Below are 16,569 nucleotides of genomic sequence, written 5' to 3'. Positions count from 1 at the left end.
TTGGCAAATGCCTATTAAATGGCTTTATTACCACTTGAATGGCTCTTTAACAGTTCAATGTTGTGCTAATAGGTCTGGCAGGCTGGAAGGCTTTTTCACTTTTAAGTTACTAGATCCCCTCCAGAGTAAGAGTCACCAGGCTGCAGCAGCTATCTGTGGGAGCCTTCAGGAAGGGTCAAAACAGGGATCAGAAGAGTCGGGAGGGTAGACATTAAGACCCAGTGGTACCCCAAATTTTCAGGTGCCCTGTGCAACCGCTTATGCTGCATATGCCTAAAGACAGCCTTGACTGGCAATCTAAACTGGCCCAATTTCCTGTGACTAATTCCTCGAGCCATCCACTTCCCCAAATAAATACATCAAAACCAATAATGATTTTTGAAATCCTAATTCTCTTAGCTTCCCAGCCCATACAAACTTGCTCACATCTCCCAAAATATCACTGATTGTTGTATTAGACTTTTATTTGTTGATGATGATCTATCAATAGCTACATTTTTTTCTTTCAATAGGCTTATAAACTGGACAAAACTAGTAAAAATTTCTTTGATGTAGAAGATTTCCATAGTCCTAAAATGGATGATTTCTATGATAGGTAAGTACTAGTGCACATGGCAACTGCAAGGAGAAGTAAATGACTTATTTTTATTATGGCTGAAGTTAGGATAAGCTAATTTTCTTATTGCTTTACTCTTTGCTAAGAAGAGACCCTAACCGTTATTCCGTTATGGGTTGCCTTTTTCTTTGCACTTGTTCCTAATTTCTTTCCTAGTAGCTGTGTCATCAGAAGCCCTAGCCAATAAGAAGTCCTAACGGCATCTCTTTGGGGGAACTTTCCCCCCAGGATCAACATGTGGATATCCTTCTTCCTGTATTGACCTTTGTGGCACCATATTTCCCCATTACAGATTCTGTGGAGGACACTCCATAGATCAGGGTCCATCTGTGTAGAGATTGCAAAAGTGAGGCTCGGGTAACATAAGTGTTCCCTGATAACTACTGATAAATGTATTAAAAAGTGCATTCAGCCTGCATTTGCATGGAGCCCCCTTCATACTGGTCCCTTGTTACCAGATGTGCCCATTCCTTTGGGGTATGCTCATTTATTAGAGTTACTTTTCTGGGGAGAGGGGGGTTCTGTAATTCTATTAATGTACTGCTTGTGTCACTTGTGTGTTCATATGGAGCACCTCCCTTCTGCAAGTCCCCTCCCAATGGAGCTATCCTGCAGGACCTAGGTCTCCCAGGGCTGGGTTCCTCCAGCCCCAGAATTAGATGAGCGAACACATACACACACACACACACAAACAGAGCAAGTCTGACTAGATTGGGTCAATCAGCACTCTCACTCTTACCCCCTTATATGTCCCTGTACTCAATAGGCTGAGTCAAGCAGCACGTTCAAGCTGCCACCCTTATATGCCACAGATTCAGCACGACCCTATCCTCACTTTCACATTACAATTGAACAGGTAGTAACCCACTTGATGAGCAAATCCCACAGTATTTTTGGACGCTACAGAGATCTATAGCTTAGGTAAAATAAGCATTTCTGCAGAGTAAATGGGGAAGCTAAAAACACAAAGGAGTAAAGTTTAGAGAGAGAGAGAGAGAAGCAACCAGCTTAACCATAAAAGATATTTATTGAGTAACAGTGATAATTACACAAAGAGGGCTAAACAAACATAACAGTTCCATTATTAAAGGTTAATACCTGAGGTAGAAAAGAAAACAGAGAGAGGGAGGCTTGAACTGGTCGTGGTTCTCAAGTGATGTGGTAGCTCAGGGTCCTGAGTGCTGGAGACAGGCAGAGCCCCGAGCACGATCAATCAGGAGATGGCGTCCCAGTGGAATTGATGCAGAGTTTTGGGTCCATGCATCAGAACACTTACTTGAACATAGGTGGGGTTTTTTGTAGAGAAACAACAGTGGTTCAAGGGAGAACACTAGATTTGTTTATGGGTAAACTGATGACTTGAGAGTTTTCTTTAGGCTAGACAATAGGAGCTGATACCCTTGGCTGTGGGTGGTGTTTTCTTCCAGGGAGCTCACAATACAATTACGTAACATAAGAAGAACATAAGAACGGCCGTAATGGGTCAGACCAAAGGTCCATCTAGCCCAGTATCCTGTCTACCGACAGTGGCCAATGCCAAGTGCCCAGAGGGAGTGAACCTAACAGGTAATGATCAAGTGATCTCTATCCTGTCATCCATCTCCACCCTCTGACAAACAAATAGAGTCTAGGGACACCATTCCTTACCCATCGTGGCTAATAGCCATTAATGGACTTAACCTCCATGAATTTATCCAGTTCTCTTTTAAATGCTGCTACAGTTCTAGGCTTCACAACCTCCTCAGGTAAGGAGTTCCACAAGTTGACTGTGCGCTGTGTGAAGAAGAGCTTCCTTTTATTTGTTTTAAACCTGCTGCCTATTAATTTCATTTGGTGACCCTAAGTTTGATGTTATGGGAATAAGTAATAACTTTTTTCTTATCCACTTTCTCCACATCATAATTTTAGATTCCTTTATCAATCCCCCCTTAGTCTCCTCTTTCCAAGCTGAAAGTCCTAGCCTCTTTGTCTCTCCTCATATGGACCCTCTCCAACCTAATCATTTTAGTTGCCCTTCTCTGAACCTTTTCTAGTGCCAGTATAACGCTTTTTTGAGATAGGCGACCACATCTGAAACAACAGTATTCAAGATGTGGCATACCATAAGATTATAGTAGGCAATAATACATATCTGTCTTATTCTCTATTCCCTTTTTAAATGATTCCTAACATCCTGTTTGCTTTTCTTGACCGCCTCTGCACGCTGCCGGGAACATCTTACAGAGAACTATCCACGATGACGCCAAGATCTTTTTCAGACTCGCTTGTAGCTAATAGCCCCCATCATATTGTATGTATCGTTGGGGTTTTTTATCCAATGTGCATTACTTTACATTATTCGCACTCATTAAATGTCATTGCCATTTTGTTGCCATACTTAGTTTTGTGAGGATTTTTTGAAGTTCTTCTACAGTCTGCTTTGATCTAGCTATCTTGAGGAGTTAGTATCCCATCTTGAAAACTTTGCCACGACAGCACTGTTATACTGCTTAACTCTCAGGATACATTTATGAATAAGTTCAATAGGATTGGTCCATAGGACTGACCCTTGGGGAATAGCACTAGTTACCACCCTCTCATTCTAGAAACTTATACATTAATTCCTACCCTTTGTTTTCCCTGTTTTTAACCAGTTCTCAATCCCATAAAAGAACCTATCTCTTTATCATACACTATGCTTTGGGAGCCTGTAAACTCGTCCGAGATCTATAGTAGCATTCCCGGTCAGCTTGATCCCATGTTGCAGAGCAAACTTCGGTTCTGATCCATATTCCAGATACTTGTCCACTTTTAACTAGACGACTCTACAGTAATAGTAATAGCATTGTCCCTTTAGAGAACCCATGTTTGACATTTTGACCCAACAATTATAGTCTTCTATGCAAATGATACTGCAATTATTTGAGTTCTAATACTCAATTAGTTTTAGACTAACTATGCCACAAGCTCACAGGTCTGATCTTAGACTTAACTGATCTGTAATTGCAGGACACCTCAGAGCCTTTTTAATATGCTAAATATAGCTATCTTCCAGTCGTTAGAGTATAGAAGCCGAATTTAAAGGATAGGTTTAAAACCACTATTAATAGTTCCGCAATCTACATTTGAGTTTGTCAGAACCCTTGGTGAATGCATTGGTCCCGGTGACTTGTAATGTTACATTTATCAATTAATCAACAAAAATAATCTCCATCAAAGTACACTTCAATCTCATGGACAGTTCCTCAGTTTGCCAGCCTACACAGGATGACTCAGGTGGCGAATATCCCAACGTCCTCAGCTGAAGAAAAAACTGAAGCAAAGATTCATTTAGCATCCTCTTTCCATCACAATGTACTTATTCGGTTTAAGCAGCATCCTTTTCTGTTCTATCATATGAGCGGTCCCATTGGTCTTTTACAGAGGCTTCTGCTTCTGAATGTACTTAAAAATTAAACTTTAGTTATTACCTTCTTGAGTTTTGAGGCTACCATTCTTCAAACTCCTCTTTTGACTTTTCAATATTACATTTATAACACTAATTTGGCAGTGTTGTAGCCTTTTCTATTTACTTCGTAGGATTGCTTCACAGGTTTTAATGGATCTTTTGTCTCTTAGTTGCTTATGTACATAGGTGTAAAGTCCACGGTGGCTCTTTTTAGTTACTTTACTGTTTTTAATTTGGGGATAGTACATTTAAGTTTGGGCCTCAGTATTATGGTCGTCTTAAAAACGCCCATGCAGCATTGCAATCACTACTATACGCGTCACTGTATATCTTTCTCTTTCTGTTTAAAACTAAACCCCCTATTTTGACACTAAAGCAACCTTCGCCCTCTGTTAGAAGATAAAATGCCACAGTGTTGGGCCCGTTGAGATATGTTCATTTCACACCACAAATGGGCATGTAAATGTATTCATAATTAGGTTCACTATTTCCAAGTGGTCCTGTTATTTATTCCTCGTTGGATAGCTCTGCGCTCCAAACTCAGGACTAAATCTAGAGTTGCTGCCTCCCCTTGTGGTATACCACGTTCCATGCTTGCCTGAAGCAAGATTCCATTTAAAGTATCGAGAAATTGTCTCGAACATTTGTCGCTTGATGGTGACCATGTTCCCAGTCAATATGGAGATAATTGAAATCCCCCCACTATTATTAGTTCTTAATTTTTGATAGCTCTTCTCTAATTTCCCTTAAAATATCATCACCACTATCACTGTCCTGGTCAGGTGGCGATAATAGTCCCTAATTTATATTCTTATAGAGCATGAAATTTCTATCCATAGAGATTCTAGTGGAACATTGTGGATTCACTTAAGATTTTACTTTCATTTCAGTCTACATTTTCTTTCACATATAGTGCCACTCCCCGACCCCTGCCAACCTGTTCTGTCCTTCCGATATATTTGTATCCCAGAATGATTGTGTCCCATTGATTTGTCCTCAGTCACCAGGTTTCTGTGATCCATATATATCAATAATCCTCCTTATCATGAGGCCTCTAGTTCACTCCATCTTATTTTTAGACTTCTAGCATTTGTGTACAAGCACTTTAAAAACTTGTCGCGTGTTTAATGTCTGCCCTTTCTGATGTGTCAGATTCCTTTTATTGAATGTTTCTCAGTATCTGATCTGGCCTTACATTATCCTCTTCCATCCTATTGTTCTTGACTATAACCTAGAGAATCTCTTCAATAGACTCTCCTCTAAGAGAAGCCTCTGTCCAATCCACATGCTCCTCTGAGCAGTCGCTTTCCCCTATCTCCTAGTTTAAAAAACTGCACTTACAACCTTTAATGTTTAGTGCCAGCAGTCTGGTTCCACTTTGGTTTAGGTGAGCCCATCTTCTCCTGTATAGGCTCTCCCCTTCCAAAGTTTCCCCAGTTTCTAATTAATCTAAACCCCTCTCTGTACACCATCATCTCATCCATGCATTGAGACTCTGAAGCTCTGCCTGCCTACCTGGCCGCCGCGCCTGAACTGGGGAGCATTTCTGAGATGCCACCATAGAGGTCCTGGTATTTCAGTCCTCCCTACCAGCCTAAATTTGACCTCCAGGATGTCTCTCCTACTCTTCCCTATGTCATTGGTACCTACATGTACACACGGCCACCCGCTCCTCCCAGCACTCGCATAAGTCTGTCTAGATGCCTCGAAGATCCGCAACCTTTGCACCCAGGAAGGCAAGTCACCATACGATTCTTCCCAGTCATCAAAAACCAAGCTATCTAGTGTTTATAATGATTCAAAATCTCCCATTACCAACACCTGCCTTTTCCTAGTAGCTGGAGTTCCCTTCCCCGGAGAGGTAACCTCAGTGCGAGAGGCTACCCCAACACCATCTGGAAGGAGGGTCCCAACTATGGGAAGGTTTCCCTCTGCTCCCATAGACTGCTCTGCTTGCCTGGGCCTTTCAGCATCCTCAACAGTGCAGGGGCTGTCTGACCGGAGGTGGGACAATTCTACAGTGTCCCGGAAAGCCTCATCAACATACCTCTGTGCCTCCCTTAGCTCCTCCAGTTCCGTCACCCTGTCCTCCAAAGCCCGTACGCGGTCTCTGAGGGCCAGGAGCTCCTTGCACCACTTGCACACATATGCCACCCGCCCACAGGGCAGTTAATCATACATGCCACACTCAACGCAATAAACTGGATAGCCCCCACTCTGCTGCTGGGCTTCTGCCTGCATTGTGTCCTAGTTAATGAAGGGGTTATTTAAAGCGAGAAGTTTTGGCTGTAGTTTAGTTTATAGGTTGTAAAACAAAAATAACGGCAAGAGGCCTTTGTCCCCTTCCTGCTCCCCTTCCACACTCCCTTGCGAAACTCCCTGTTAGCAGCCCCTGGTCGCTAAGCTCCCTGGTTGCTTGCGCACTGCTTTATAAAGCCCCGACCTGCTTGATAGCCCCGCCCACTGACTAAGGCTCAGCCTATCAACAGAGGCTTCTAGCTTTCAAGTAGGCTGCTTCAGTATTTTGGATATCAATCAAGGATTTATTTCTAGAATTGGTCTGATAACTGTTGAGCTGGGTGTGGGCAGGCGTAGGTTCATCAACATTTAGAGCAGAGATCCCCCATGATGCAGTTGTTCCCTGCTTTTCTGGTCCCAGAGTTCAGTGTGGTTCTCTGTTCTCCATTCTGTATGCTAATAGAGAAGTCTCCCTGTCCCATCTTTCATGCATATGAGGCTAGAGGAGTTGTCTCTGTTTTCCATTCTGTAAGCTAACAGAGATTTCTTAATCTTATTCTCCTTGTCAGGAGGGATCTAGGTGTGTCTCCCAATGCCCTTCACTGCTTTCTGCAAGCCTTTTCTCTGATCGGTTTTGGTTCAAACAGAGACTAGTGGGGGCGGGGGGTGTCTTTTATGTGTCAGACAGGCTGGATACTGCACCCTGGTTCTCCAAGAACACAGAGCTGACTGGTATCACCCTCCTCTCAGAGTGGGGATCTAAGGGCAGCTGCCCGAAAGGGGAAATGCTGCCCAATTCTTGAAAAAGGGGCAAGAAGTCCTGTAGATGGAGAAGATCCATAGGACCTGTTGTAATAATTGTGGTGTAGCAGGCTTCCTATATTTGTTAGCCTACTTCGTGAAAAGTGAGTAAAATTTCATGAATTGTCCCAGTGAGCCATTGTATGAAACTGGTTAAGAAAAGATGTGAATGAACTTCTTTAAACAGAAGGGGTCTACTAATACCACTGAAGGATTGTGTTAAGATTGTAACTGATAAACAAGAGGAGCTGAGAGTCGGAAATCAATGAACCAGAATTGGTGTGGCCACTGGGAAGCATTCATGGACAGAGGACTGTTCTCTTGGGATGGACTTCATCTGAGTAAGGAGGGAAATAGACTTCTAGGATGGAGGCTGGCACAACTGATTAAGACAGCTTTAATCTAGGAATTTGGGGGAGATGGTTGAGAGATTTTCAGGTAATCTCCACGCCAGAATTTAACATTGAGTGGTAAGAAAACAAAGTAAGATAGGATACAGCCGTGGGCAGAAGAGTGGACATAAGGAGGAAGGGTAGTGTAGATACCAGTCTAATAGGTGATACTGGTGGTAGAATGTCTGTGCCTAACCAGGTAAAGAATGTCAGTGAAGCCAAAGGGCAAAAATTAAGATGTACACTAATGCGAGGAGCCTAGGTAACAAAATGAAGGAACTAAAGCTACTGGTGCAGGAAATGAAACTGGATATTATAGGGATAACAGAAACATAGTGGAATAGTAGTCATGACTGGAGTACAGGTTCTATCTTCCATCAGATCATCTCCTCCATAAAGCTTTAATCAAGCGTAGATCTTAAAGCCTGATACTGCTCTATCCCCACTACTCCCCTCGGAAGGCTGTTCCAGAACTTCACCCTCTAATGGTTAGAAACTTTTTCTCATTTCAAGTCTAAACTTCCTAGTGTCCCGTTTATATCCATTGGTGTCTTGTGTCCAACTGTTTACAGCTCTAAATAATCCCTCCTCTAACATTAATCCTCTCTGGTATATTAATAACAGGCAATCATATCCCGCTCAACCATCTTTATGTAGAGCGCACACTAAACAGCAACCTTGGAGCGCTCCTCTTATAAGACAGATCTCCTAGTCAGCGCCGGCCTGAACCCGTTCCAGTTTCTGAATTCATCCTATACCAGCTCGGACGAACTCAGCTAACCTCCTTGCCATTCACGAGATTCTGCCCCGTCGATTGGACGGAGGTCTCACCAGCGCCTGTATACGGGACTGAACACCTCCTAGCTTTGTGGAAAACCTTCGCCCGATGCAACCTCTAAACTGATTAGCTTTTTTTTAAACGCCGCCATTATCAACTATGGCGGTTCATAGTCAGCTTCCTGCAATCACAAAGCTGAAGTCCTATCTCCCTGTTAGTCCAACTGGATGTGTCCCCGAATTTATATATAATCTTGCTATTAACATCCTAAATGCATGACCCTTTGACACTTTCAACTATTAATATTGCATCCATTACTATTACTATACTGGTCTCCAGGATATTACATACGTCATCCAGTAACCTTCCTGTAATGAATACCGGTCTCCTGTGTTACAATACTCCCAGCTATGTGTCCATTGCAAACGTATTAGCACTATCCAACTTTTTTGTGCAAGGTCAGTAATAAAAAGTTAACATAAGATTGCGCCCAAAACTGATCCCGAGAACTCACTAGATAACCTCTTCCAGCATGACAGGTACCGAAGAAAACAAAGAAAAAGAAGTGGGACCGCTAAACACTGAGGATGGAATGGAGGTTAAGGATAATCTAGGCATGGCCCAATATCTAAATAAATACTTTGCCTCAGTCTTTAATAAGGCTAATGAGGAGCTTAGGGATAATGGAAGGATGACAAATGGGAATGAGGATATGGAGGTAGATATTACCACATCTGAGGTAGAAGCCAAACTCGAACAGCTTAATGGGACAAAATCAGAGGGCCCAGATAATCTTCATCCAAGAATATTAAAGGAACTGGCACATGAAATTGCAAGCCCATTAGCAAGAATTTTTAATGAATCAGTAAACTCAGGGTTGTACCGTACGACTGGAGAATTGCTAACATAGTTCCTATATTTTAAGAAAGGGGGGAAAAAAGTGATCCGAGTAACTATAGGCCTGTTAGTTTGACATCTGTAGTATGTAAGGTCTTGGAAAAATTTTTGAAGGAGAAAGTAGTTAAGGACATTGAGGTCAATGGTAATTGGGACAAATACAACATGGTTTTACAAAAGGTAGATTGTGCCAAACCAACCTGATCTCCTTCTTTGAGAAGGTAACAGATTTTTTTAGACAAAGGAAATGCAGTGGATCTAATTTACCTCGATTTCAGTAAGGCATTTGACACGGTTCCACATGGGGAATTAGGGGATTGGGGCCCCTTATGCCTAGATATCCTTAACCTCCATTCATCTCAGGTTGGTTTAGCGGTCCCACTTCTTCTTTCCTGTGTTTTCTTCTTAAATTTATAGAGCTATGAACCTTTTACTATGTTATTTTTCCCTTTGCAAAGTCAACTCTACATGGCTTATAGCCTTTCTCACTTCATTCCTACATGTTCTGACTCAAATAGGTAGCTTTCTTATCCTGCTATTCTCCACTCCTATGGCTTTCTGCTTTTTCTTAATCGCCGCTCTGAGATGCTTGCTCATCCAGCTTGGATCTATAACTCCTGCCTATGATTTTTTCCCCTTCTTTGGGATGCAGGCTTCTGAAAGTTTCTGCAGCTTTGACTTGAAAGTAATTCCAGGCCTCCTCCACCTTAGATCCCGAGTTCTTTCAGTCCAATTCATTTCCTAACTAATTTCCTTAATTCTTTAAAGTTAGCCCTTTTGAAATCAAAACCTGTCCATGATCTTATTTTTGTTTATCCTTCCATCTAGTTTGAACTGAATAGCTCATGAATCACCTTCGAACTAAGGTGTCCCTTACAACATTCTTTTTCTGTTGAGGTTCACTACTATCAAAACCTAATCTAAAATTGGCATCCCCTCTTGTGTTCTTCACTACTCTGGTGAAGAATTCATAGCTAGCACATCCAGAAAATCTGAGCTCGTTTTGTTACTAGCACTGTCCTCCAGTCTGATTCTAGGGAAGTTAAGTCTTCCATATGATCACACAATTCCATTAGTGTTTTACTTCATTAAAACATTAAAGAGGTCTCTATCATATCCAAATCAGATCCCGGCGGTCTTGTAGCACACTCAAGCACTTTTCAGGGGAGGCTCTAGTAGCTTTCTTGTCCCAATGTGATTTTTTGCCCAGATAGACTCTGTCTTATCCATTCCACACTTCTTATTTCTTTACAGTTAACCTCATCATGACTACTTCCACCATCCTTTGCTTTTTCTGTCTTTCCTAAACAGCACATAGTGTGCTCTTCAATTAAGCCTAATTTTGGCAATTAATTTGGCAATTGATCTTTGATCATCAGCAGGTAAGTATGCCCAGTGGTCTGTGATGGGATGTTAGATGGGATAGGATCTAAGTTACTACAGAGGATTCTTTCCTGAGTGCTGGCTGGTGAGTCTTGCCCACGTGCTCAGGGTTTAACTGATCGCCATATTTGGGGTCGGGAAGGAATTTTCCTCCAGAGCAGATTGGCAGAAGCCCAGGAGGTTTTTCGCCTTCCTCTGCAGCATGAGGCACGGGTCACTTGCTGGAGGATTCTCTGCAGCTTGAGTCTTCAAACCACAAATTTGAGGACTTCAGTAACTCAGACGTAGGTTAGGGGTTTGTTATAGAAGTGGATGGGTGAGATTGTGTGGCCTGCATTGTGCAGGAGGTCAGACTATATGATCATAATGATCCCTTCTGACCTTAAAATCTATGAGTCTACGAATCAATGAACCAAAATAACGAGAGGATGGATTATTCCACCCACTGCCCTTCTGGGGCCCTTATAAACAGACTTTGGAGGAAAAATGGGGAAATTTTTACCATCACCACAGCTGTGTCAGGATTGTTGCCACGATATCAGACTTTGATACTCCAGTGGGGATATTTGGCCATCATTGTTGCATGAATGAGGATCCTAACCTGATATATGCGAGATTTTGTTTTGTCTTCCCCTTCCTCGTGTGCTTCTTTCTGTCCTGCTCCTACTCACATCTTCCTTCTGTCCCCTCTCTCTCGGCTCTTCATCTGATCCTGAAATCAACAATACTGCATGACACCCGCACAATCGGATGAGACAGCCCATCCAGCTCTGCTGAGCCGGAGAAGGATCTTTGAAGGACAGGGATCTGACAAGACAACCAGATGATTTACCTGAGTGGGGATGTGAGCCGAGATCCAGAGCAACAGTTGTTGTGACTGACTTGTCAGCCCAAAGCATCTGTCCATGACTGACCAGCTGCCCTGTATTCTGAGAACATCAGCAAAAGCCATCTTTCCCCCATCTTTATTATTTTATCTCTTCTCTCCCTTCTGTGTGTGTCTGTTTTGCCTAAAGCAACAAAGTCACCATCATTTCCAACTCAGAATTAAGAAACAGAGCTAACCCCTTTCTTCCCTGGTGTGAAGGACTGTTTCATTGAATAAGAGACTTCAGCCAATATTCACTGTCTCAAAATAGAGACTTAGGTTTTGAGTAAATTTATTTTGCATAATCAGTTAGTTTCAGTGCTCTTTGCCTTGTTTTGATTCTTTTCTTCTTGTGTGTTTCAATCAATACATTTCTAACCTTTGGCCTGGATTTTAGTGTGTTTGTTCTGGTAATAAGTAGGCTGAAATCTTTGTATACCAAACTATGAACTTCGTTTAAAACTGTTTAATGTTGTACAGTGACTGGGTTACATTAACACCTTTGAGCCTTCAATCCAGCTAAATTAATACAACAGACCTCTGTCAAATCCCAAAGGATCTGAAGATTCTGGTGGTCAAACCCCAGTTCATTCTGTCAGGGGGCAAACTCCACCTCTGAAACAGAATAAGCTCCTTCTGGGGCATTTTTGGAGATTTCTCCTGTATGAAATTAGGTAGGGTGAGCTAGTTGATATCTTCAGTTTGCAGTGATGTATCATGGCTCTCCCTTTTATGGTCAGTAATGCTGGGCAGGGAAAAAATGACAGCCTACTTAAGTGTTTGTAGAATGTGATGTTTTTAAAGTTGACTTGAGTGTGCATGGTAATGGGAAATTTAAATAGAAGTCCTCATTCCAAGAGACAGAAACGCAGATCTCTGCTGTTATACCACCAAGTTGGGGTGGGAGTGGAATCTGTTAATTGTTGCTCACATGATATGCAATTATCCCCTCAAGCTCTCCCCTCCCTCCAAAAGAGATTCATTTCAGCTCTGAAGCTGATTTTAGCTGTGTATCAATCTGTTTTCTTTTCAAAGCTTTTTGAAAGAGAATATTACATTCTCAAATCATCTTGTTTGCTTCTAGGGATGTGGAAATAAAAGCCACAAACTGGAACCCAATTTAAAACTCTCCTTAAACCTGAATAGACCACCGTCAAAGAGAATTATTGTTGCTTAGTTCTAGAGGTTTTTATTTTGAGCGTAAATTATCACCTGCCATTTGGTTTGATGAGCTTTATAAATAGTTGTCTGCTAGGACTGAGATTGAAGAACAACATGCTGTTTTTGAAAACTTTGTTTCTTAAACAGCATGCCCCATTACTACATGCAACATGACTGCAAATTCACACACACAAGTAAAACAGGAGACGAAAACCACTCTGTATAAGTTATGACTTTCTCAATAGTCTGCTTCTTTTTCAAGGTCACTGCTTCCTGAGTCTAAGTAATTCTAAAAAGGGCACCATACAGGGACATACAAATCTAGTGAGTGGTGAAAAAAGGCTGAGAGCCTCTTCAGTTCTGCAGTGCTCACAAGTCAGACCTGATAACTTCCAGCCATTCAAGCACTGAGTACTGTTCCAGGAAAGACTATTGTGTGTCTGGTTGTCTGGTGCAGATGGCTTGTAAGAGAGTTCATATACTGCAATCCAAACACATGCTTCAGCTAAAAACGGTTTGACTAGTGACTTGAAACCAAGCCCTATAAAGTGAAAGGTCAGTGAATTATATAAATGGAATGGTTCTATAGTTAATGCTGAAAGTAGCTGTGCATTACATTACAAGGCAACAAACAGGTTCCAGAATGGAGCAATGAATAGTGCACCCAGTGAGGGAGCAGGACTGTTACCAAGATAAGCAGCCAGGCTGTTACACTTGCAAGGATTTAAACAGTGGGAAGTCTTTCTGCTTAAACCTTGAAGTGGCAACAGCATATTTGATAAAGATGAATAAATTGTTGTTTTCTTCTTGTTTCTATCAGAGATTGTTTTTAAAAACTGGCTATTCATTTTATGCTTCAAGACAAAACAGATATTATCTAAGGAAAAACTCCCGGCACTTTGCTCAGTCCAGCAATCTGAAAGTTCCTGATAAAAAAAAAATCTGACCATCTGAATAAACTGTAAAATGGATCTGGCAGTAGTCTTCTTCTGATCTCTTTTGCTAAAAATGTGACAGGCAATATAGGAGAAAAACTGACATAATGGATAAAATTTTCAAAAGTGACTTTGTCAAGATTTTTTCCCCACTTTGAACTTTAGAGTACAAAAAGAGGGGACCTGCATGAACACTTTTAAGCTTAATTACTAGCTTAAATCTGGTACACTGCCACCAGCCAGAATTTAGTGTCTGGCACACTTTCTATTTTCCCAAACCTTTCCCCTGGGACACGATCCAAACCCTTGGATCTTAAACACAAGGAGAAATTAACCATCCCCTCCTTTTTCCCCCCAGACTCCCTCCCTGGGTTTGCGCTTGAGGAGCTTCACCCGATCCAAACTCCTGGATCTTAAAACAAGAGGAATAACCTTCCCCCTCTTTTTCCCCCCCACCAATCCCCTAGTGAGTTCAGACCAATCCTTTGGATCTTAAACAAGGGAATAAATCATCATTCGTAAAAAAGAGCTTTTAATTAAGAAAAGGTAAAAAAAATTGTCTTCTGTAAAATCAGATGGAAATGCTTTACAGGGTACGATTCAATTCAGACCAGGAGGGGACACCCACCCCAGCCTTAGATCAAAGTATCAGCAACAGAGGGTAAAGAATCCTTCCAGCAAAAAGAAACCTTATACAAGGTTGAGAAAACAATAACCATAAGACTAATCCGCCTTGCCTTGGCTATTATTACATTGTAACATGAAATAGACTGAAATCAGAAAGTGGGCGGAAGCTCTGAATGGAGTTAGTCCTCTCAGTTCCCGAAGCACGCAACGACAAACAAAAAAATGCACAACACAAAGATTCTCTCACCACGCATTTTGAAGTCTCTTTGTCCCCCTATGTCCTTCTGTCAGTGTGTCCAGCCAGGGTTTACTGAGCTTCTTAACCCTTTACAGGTAAAAGAGACATTAACCCGTAACCATCTGTTTATGACAGACTTAGACTCTTAAGAGCCTAAATCTTATTAAAAGTCAGTGAGGCAACTGCCTAAATCACTTTAGAGAATAGGACTTATACTTTAAGCACTTTTGAAAGTGTTAACCAGCTATTTATATAAGGTTTCCACAGCTTAGCCCTTCCATTTCTGAACTTTTTAAAAAGTTATTTTAATGAGTTAGAAACAGCACAAACAAGGAAGTGGGCAAAGGGGAGATTTCAGCAGAGGATTATCTGAGAGCTAGGAATAAAGATGATGTAGGACTTGAGGAAAAGAGGAGCAGAGTTGAAGAAGAAACAAAGATCCCTGGAGCAGAGGCTGATGGAACATAAGTGCCACATGTGAGGAGATGGGGGCATGAGGAAGGAGAAGAGAGGTGCTCCCAGGTGATGTTGGAGAGGTGCAGGGAAGGTGCAGAGGTAGTTTTGAAGCAGGTTAGCTGGCAGGGTGAGAAGCTACAGCTGTTCTATCTGATGCATACTGGAGGAGCTGGATGCTGGAGAGACATGCAGTGGAGAAATGTTGCAAATCTTTGATCACAGAATGGCCCTGACTTGCCACTAAAGTGGTGCTACAAAGTAACAGATTTACTAATCAGAAGAAATCTTTAGTGTTCAGTTGCAAGCAGATCCTTTGCCTGAAAATTTGGCTAACAATGTTACTGGGAACAGATGATAAGGGATATCACCTTGAACCAAGTCTAGTTTAAGTTTTAGCAGTAGAAAGTGTTTTATCTTTATTTCTCTTGACTTTAATGCCTTTTAATTGTGCTGTCTTAAAATCTTTCTTTTTCTAGTTAAATTTGTTTTATCTTTGATCAAAACTAATCCAGTGTTGTGGATTGGGTAGTTTGCTACTCTATTTAAAGTAGCAAACTATTGTATATTGATCCCCTTACAGGGGCCACAGACCCAAAATATCTAGGAGAGGGCTGGACAGTGCAGAACACACATGGAGGCGGGGGAGGAATTTGGGACTGAGATCATGTTGGGGTTACCCTGCAAATGGTAATCTAGGTTCGTGAAAATCAAAGTGTGACTGGATTGCAAGCTGCAGCTATACACAGACACTCAGGGTGCTGTTTTGCTGTTTTGCGTGCTGTTTTGCTGTTTCTGAGGGGCCCAGGCTGGGAACTACAGCAGCAAAGCAAGAGTGACGCAGCCTTTCACGTGGCTTGCACCCCTGAGTATCATATCCACACTACCAGTTAGAAGGATCACTTAAAAAAAAAAAAAAAAAGCAAGATGGCTGTTAATCAGCAACAAGATCAGAAAGACTTTGGACAGAAACTCCTCCCAGTCAATGTTTAATCTTCAGGGAAAGCTGTGGGCCTCAGTTGTTGTTGCTTATCACTGCTAGCAGCAGGACCGGTGCTAGGGGTTTTAGCGCCCTAGGCGCATGGCAATTTCGCCTCCCCGCGCCCTGGTCCTGCAGCTCCAGTGGAGCCTCCGCGGTCGTGCCTGTGGTGGGTCTGCTGGTCCACTGCTCCGGTGGAGCTGCCACAGTTGTGCCTGCGGAGGGTCCGCTGGTCCGCAGCTCCAATGGAGCTGCTGCAGTGGTGCCTGTGGGAGGTCCACCGGAGCTGCAGGAGCAGCTGACTGTCCGCAGGCACGACTGTGGCAGCTCCACTGGAGCTGCGGACCAGTGGACCCTCCGCAGGCACGACTGCGGCGGCTCCACCGGAGCTGCCTGCCTCCCCCTCCAGCAAAATGCCACCCACCAATAATCCTGGCGCCCTAGGCAATTGCCTAGGCCGCCTAAATGGAAGCGCCGGCCCTGGCTAGCAATCGTTTGCAGGTCAGGCCATTGCAGTAACGTATTCAACAATTCTGTGTATATACAGACTGCAAATTCAACATATGTGAATTCGGCTTCTGAATATGACAAGGCTGAGGCACAAATACGTCGTAACCATTGTTTTTTTCCACAGTGCCAGCCTGAAATTGTTGCTTATGGCTGATAGTCCTGATTCTGATTGCTATCTAATTTATGATGTCTGTTTGCTATGGTTACTGCTCTATCTAGAAACTAGTAATTTTGTGAACATTTACAATAAAGCTAAATAAGGGAAT

General features: G+C 42.4%; 1 protein-coding gene across 6 annotated transcripts in view; it reads left to right on the top strand.

Annotated features, from left to right (window-relative positions):
• Window positions 1-16,569, top strand: part of LOC116819258 (uncharacterized) — a 104,958-nt gene that overhangs the window by 45,659 nt on the left and 42,730 nt on the right. For all 6 annotated transcript variants that reach the window (XM_075065612.1, XM_075065629.1, XM_075065623.1 and 3 more), the window contains one exon: window positions 513-595. In XM_075065612.1, coding sequence (XP_074921713.1) covers window positions 513-595 — 83 coding nt within the window. The remainder of the gene's footprint in view (window positions 1-512; window positions 596-16,569) is intronic.

Source organism: Chelonoidis abingdonii, chromosome 1 (genome assembly GCF_003597395.2).
Source record: "Chelonoidis abingdonii isolate Lonesome George chromosome 1, CheloAbing_2.0, whole genome shotgun sequence".
NCBI classification, from domain to species: Eukaryota; Metazoa; Chordata; order Testudines; family Testudinidae; genus Chelonoidis; species Chelonoidis abingdonii.
Note: the sequence above shows the minus strand (reverse complement) of the source record. Positions and strands in the feature narration are given on the sequence as shown.